Raw genomic sequence first — 6,616 nt, 5'->3', positions numbered from 1 at the left:
CTTTAGAAATATTTTATATTTTTTAATTTTTGAAACTTGACCAAATTTTATGAAATTTTGACATATTTTATTAAAATCAGCAAGAATTTCATAAATTTCATGATATTTTTATATCAAACTTTCACTATGTCATTAACAACAATTTTTAAAATATAATATAATTGGATTTTAAATTTAAATTGTGTAATATAATTTGGACTTTTAACAACAACATATTATTTTTTATAAATATATCTAAAATGCACATTATATTATATTAACAATAAACAATTAATTAACTTTTCTAATTACAATACATTAACATATTATATTTTATTAACACATATACCAAAAATAGTATATTTTCTATATATATACATACCCAAAGATATCATATTAAAATTTTAGTTCAATTGTTATTGAAATACACATAAAAAATCAATTAATTATATATTTTAATATATTATGAGCAATGTTGTAAAAAACGGAAATCAGACTTAGTCGGTGGAGGAAACATCCATGAATTGGTCGGGGTAATCGTGGATTAATCGGAATGATTAATCGGGTCATTAATCGGAAATATATTTCTATTTATAAATAATAATATATGTAATTATTTTACTATTTTGATTATCCATATATATTTTTATAAATATTTATACAAATAAATTTAAAATATAAAATATTATTAAAGAAAATATAATTCTTAAAATTTAACTTTTGAATTGAGATCAATTTGAGATTAAAAATGAAGAAAATTTATTATTTAACCATTTAAAATAGTAAATATGTATACGAGATTATTGTTTTTCTTAATTATTTTTACAAATATATATTTAGATTTTTATATTTTTGATTATTATATATATATTTATTTCAGATTTTATCAACAAGACCGATTTTGATCAATTAACCCGATATTTAATCAATTTTTTCCGATTTTTGACTAATTTTCATTAAAAATATTTTTAACTGTTTTCGCTGGCGGACTTTTTATCCCACGGACTGACAATGAGAAAAGGGGCAAAGTTAAATTAACATAAACACCACTCCACTAGTCCCCAATTGAATATAGAGAGAAGCTGTTAAAGGAACATACAATGTTCGAGCACAACAACAATGGAAGACAAAACCAATTGAACACAAAAACCTCAAACCATCAAGTAGAAGCAGAAGAAGAAGATGAAGAAGACAACGATGTAGAAGGATTAGAAGCTTGGGAAAGAGCTTATGCTGATGAAAGATCCTGGGAATCATTACAAGAAGATGAATCTGGTCTTCTTAGACCTATTGATACCAAAACTATTCAACACGCTCAGTATCGTAGACGTCTTCGCACTCATTCTTCATCTGCTAGGATTCAGAAAGGCCTCATTCGCTTTCTCTATATCGTCATTGATCTCTCTAGGGTACATTTTTTCCATTAATTAATATTCTCAATATGTTAATTGTTGTGTATTATGTTAACTCGTTTTGATAAATGTATACTTGATAACTCTGATAAATTAACTCTTCTTTTCGGTCTAGATATAATAGACTTTGTTGTACACATTATATACTACATTTACTAATAAATTGTTACCACTTCTTTTAGGTCGTAATTTTGTAGAGACTGTTCAGTACACATTATATACGACATTGACGCCTCTCAAGAGATTAGCACTTAATGAATTATTGATCTCGAAGAATGGATTCTTTTTAGGTCCCGGTATAATAGAGAATGCATTGTGTGCATTATATAATAATCTACTAATGTAGTTTTGTTTTGCTAGTGATATGTGCACGTATATGCATTTAATGCTATAAATGTAGTTTAATTGATCTTTCTACCTAGATTGTATTATTGTGAGTGGCAAAACTAATGTTAACGCCTTTTATGCGCAAAATTGGGATGTTTTGATTTTTTTAAATCTGTTTAATTGGATAGTATTACCGTGAAATAAAAGAGGAAAGTTAGATTTCAAGTATGGAATTAGTTTGTGTATAATATTGTACTGATGTAATAAGTAATATCTGTCATACATTTGCAGCTTAATTTGAAATCTTTAGATTACTGTTTTAGAACAGGAAATATGTGTCAAAACTTTTAAACACAAGTACACAACGTTTGGGATTTTTAGGGGTGTTAAACCTTTTAATTAAATGTGAAATAAAATATTAGAGTTACATTAGTGACGCGGGAAGAAACAGCATAAAGTTTCGGCGAGTAGTGAGTTAGTGAAAGAGTATAGTTATTTTCCCTAATATGAGAAATTGGTAATAGTGATGCAGTAATGCCACAACAAAGGAACAATTTACTAATTAGATATTTAATTTCGCTAGATCAAATGCAACACTCGTTCCTATTTATCCATTTTGTTTGAAATGTGCTTTTGTATTGTGTCGTTGCTTATCTCTTATTTCATTAAAAAAATTAGCCAGCTAATAAGTATTTATCTTAGCAAAGGAATAAATATCATGCATAAATATCAGCGAATGTAGTTTAATTTCAGTCCATTTCATCAAACTGAATGCAACACTATTTTTTTTTTGTCTTTTTAATGTTGCTGCTAATGTTTTGTTCAATGATGAAAATACAGGCAGCTGGGGAGATGGATTTTCGACCAAGCAGAATGGTTGTAGTTGCAAAACAAGTTGAGGCTTTTATCAGAGAGTTCTTTGACCAGAATCCTTTGAGTCAAATTGGTTTGATAACTATTAAAGATGGGGTTGCTCAGTGTTTGACTGATCTTGGGGGAAGTCCTGAATCGCATATTAATGCATTGATGGGTAAATTGGGGTGTTCGGGTGATGCATCTCTTCAGAATGCCTTAGATCTTGTCCATGAGTATCTTAGTCCAATCCCATCGTATGGTCATCGTGAAGCTCTGATCTTGTACTCCGCTCTTAGTACTTGTGATCCGGGGGATATAATGGAAAGTATTCAGAGATGCAAGAAAGCTAAAATTAGGTGTTCTATTGTTGGTCTTTCTGCGGAAATGTTTATATGCAAACACATATGTCAAGAAACAGGAGGATCATACTCAGTTGCTCTGGATGAGGTGAGTTCAGCTATTTTGATGTACAGGTAGCAGTAACTTTAGTAGGCACAACATGACCAGTGTTTTAAACTTCAAACCAATTGAATATATGTCTTATTACCTCAATAATATGGTGAATGGAAGTGGCGACTACTATGGAAACAAAAGATGAAAACCACTTATAAGCAAGCTGCCTGTAAGAATTAACAAAGAGACTTGTTGATTTATTCTCTAGCAAGAGTTGCTATTACATTATTTTTACGTAATGAAGAATACTGTCTGTAAGATCAACGTTTATTTTTCCATTATTTCTGATATCGATATGGCAGGCACACCTGAAAGAGTTGGTATTAGAGCATGCACCGCCCCCTCCAGCAATAGCAGAATTTGCAATCTCAAACTTGATCAAGATGGGTTTTCCCCAAAGAGCAGGAGAAGGTGTTTGTTCAATTTGTTCATGTCACAAAGAAGCAAAATTTGGTGGGGGTTACACTTGTCCAAGGTGTAAGGCTCGTGTATGTGAACTACCAACAGAATGTCGAATTTGTGGATTGACACTCGTTTCTTCTCCCCATTTGGCAAGGTCATATCATCATTTATTCCCAATAACACCATTTGATGACGTACCACCTTCACTTCCCAGAAACTCACACCTCTTACAGCCAAAAAGCTGTTTTGGTTGCCAGCAAAGTCTGCTGGGTCCAGGTAAGTGTACCTTTTTTTTTCTTTTTTACTATACTCAATCCACTTAGATGTCAGGGTACCCCTGTTTACTACTAAGTCTATGTGTTATTTTTGTGACATAAACGACATTTGACCAGTTTTCTGCATTTTCTTCTAGTTTCATTTCTGTGTGTTGTCCATTATGTTGTGTGCACTTATTTCATGTCTTTGCATATTACTTGGGGTTTGTTTTTTAAATCTATAATTTGAAGCATTTGGGAATATCTGCTTCTCCAGGCCTACTTAGTTTGCAGTTATGGGTGTACTAGAGAATATACAATGATTTTAGAGTTGCTGTGATTATATTTTTGTATGCTTGCAAGAATCAGGGTAAAGTTCAGACTTAGAATATGTTTATGGGTTTGTCTATCAAATTATCATTTATCACTTTCTTTTCTTTTTGGCATTAAACATGAGTTACCTGTTCGGGTTGAGTGTCATTTTCTGTTGAAATATTACTTATCTCTTTCTTCTTTTTTGGGCATTTAACATGAGTTACCCGCTTGAGTTGAGTGCCATGCTGGGTGATCATTCTTTATCCACACACCAAGTTGTGTATATTTTAATAATGGAATGAGATATAAACATTAAAAGGGCTGGGAGCTGTATCATTTATTAGAATTGTTATTATATTTATCTAAACTGTTATTTCTTTGATATGTCGCACTCAATCAACAAATTAGATTTCCTAAGAAGCACGGGTGCGGATGGGGTGCGGCAGTGCGGGTGCGTAGTACGGGGATACGTAAATTCGGCAAACTTGAAAATATGGGGATTCGGGTGCGGCGGGATACGTTATAATAAAATATTATTTTCATTGAATTTAATATAGTTTCTACCCAAATTAATAATTATAAAAATATTTATAATTCCAAATTCAGTTTATTTTCAATATAAAGTTTTCTGTTTTCAATTGCATACAAACCCACCAAATCATGTCCCCTCAATTATAAATATAATAGTATAATAAATAGAAATGGGGGCAGCCCATGTGACATTTTACTTTATTAACTTCACCTCTTCAAAAATATCAGGCATACATAAGTACATATACATACGTGGCACATGATGCACACCTATCATAATCCAAAGTAGATGAAGTTCTGAAGCCCGGAGTTGTGACGGGTGGATGGCACTGACGATGATGAAACAAAACTGGTCTCTTCCCCTCTCTTCTCCCATCAGGTTTCTAATTAGGGCTCGTTTATTGAAAGTCAAAGTCAGTAAAAAAAAATTACTATTTATGCCCTCCCTGCACCCCCTTTCCCGCACCCCGCGAATCTCATTCGGAAAATATGGGGATACGCCGCATGGCGCACCCCGTGCGTATCTAGCCGCACCCCCGAACGCACCCGCACCCCATACGCACTTCGTGCGCAGTTCGCCAGGGGGTGGCACACCCCTGCTTTCTAGAGATTTCCAATCGTATACTGGTAGTGGTAGATGCTACCCTCATTTATGTGTGGTAATAATTGGATGGTGAAAGTTTATCATAGTACTGGATAAAGTTTTTAAAGATATGATGGAAATATACTAAAAAGAGTGATTTATAACAGGTTGTAGTGTAGTTAAAGTCTCTTGACATTCTCTCTTATGCCGAATATAATATATACTGGGATCTCTGCAGTGTCTACAATTTTCAGTCTCGAGCTGCGGATTGTCAAATTGTCCTAACAAATTTGGTGATCATTTATTTAAAATTAGTCAGCTACTTGGGGAATTCCCATCAGTTTGAAACGGAGTACAAAAGATATTAGTTTTAACGCTCTATGGTGAGGTTTAGGTAGTGAGTCAGCAGATTGAGACGTGAATTCAAATTTATTTTTTTGACAGGGACGTGAATTCAATTTTTTTTTGACAGGGATGTGAATTTAATTTGAGTAGGAATAAATAACCTAATCTTCAGTTACATTCAAATATTACATTGTGCATAGAAGTAGTTCATTATGTTAAATTGGAATTGTGGACTTCAGTTCCGGAAGTTCTCCTATATTCTTTTGACAGATTTATTGTCAAGTATTATGTCATTCTTTATGCTGTATGCTAACTCTCAAGTATTCATTGAATATGCAGCAAACTTGCCTGGTCCTTCTGTTGCTTGCCCAAAATGCAAACAATACTTCTGTCTTGATTGTGACATTTACATTCACGAGAGTCTGCACAATTGTCCCGGCTGTGAGAGTTTCAAGCAAATCCAAATTGGATAGGGGCACAGAATAGACACTCTTCCAGAAATTTATTTTCGAATTTTCTACTCCACAAAGACACAGGCACTCTAAGTCATACCATGGTTTGAAGAAGCCCTAGAAGCTCCCTGATTGTAATAGTTTCTAGATGAGCCAAAGTAAACACAATATTAAACAGTCAAGCAAACAACAAAGTGGAAGTAAGATACAGTGATTTGGTCTCCATAACCCTACACTGAACATTTAGATTGATGGGCATGTTCAAAACTTGCAAGTGCAAGGTCCCTGGAAACTGTTACTGGGTATGCAATTTTGACTATATATAATTTAATATATATACGTTACTATCCAATGGTCTCTCTTTCCCTTTTTGGAAGTCAGGTTACTGATCACTTAAAAATATCAGTAGATTAAGGATATGAAAGAGATTGTTGCTAGTTTACAACCCAGGAAACTATGGACCAACTTCTATCGGTTCTTACGGTTTCAATATTAGCCCGAGTGTTTGGTGGTTTCACCTTGGATTAATTATTGTTGAAATTTACTAAGTTATTAGCACTGGTGTTTTGAATTAATAAGCATATCGAGGTCAATTCAACCAAAGCATAAAAAATACTTTAAAAATGCAACAAATAACAAAGCATAACCAAGTGTTTTAAAACGCAACAAATGCAATCTAAAATCTATCTTTTTTAAAATTAGAAATTA

The 6,616-nt window shown here is 32.9% G+C and overlaps 1 protein-coding gene across 1 annotated transcript; it reads left to right on the top strand.

The window, feature by feature from the left end:
* The first annotated feature begins 1,006 nt into the window (after positions 1 to 1,006).
* On the top strand, positions 1,007 to 6,410 carry LOC141692677 (general transcription factor IIH subunit 2). Its single transcript, XM_074497591.1, has 4 exons — positions 1,007 to 1,388; positions 2,559 to 3,020; positions 3,329 to 3,704; positions 5,796 to 6,410. Exons 1-4 carry the CDS (start codon positions 1,080 to 1,082, stop codon positions 5,927 to 5,929), a joined length of 1,281 nt encoding a protein of 426 aa, XP_074353692.1. The 5' UTR covers positions 1,007 to 1,079; the 3' UTR covers positions 5,930 to 6,410.
* Positions 6,411 to 6,616: the final 206 nt, after the last annotated feature.

This window comes from Apium graveolens, chromosome 10, assembly GCF_009905375.1.
Source record: "Apium graveolens cultivar Ventura chromosome 10, ASM990537v1, whole genome shotgun sequence".
NCBI classification, from domain to species: domain Eukaryota; kingdom Viridiplantae; phylum Streptophyta; class Magnoliopsida; order Apiales; family Apiaceae; genus Apium; species Apium graveolens.
Note: the sequence above shows the minus strand (reverse complement) of the source record. Positions and strands in the feature narration are given on the sequence as shown.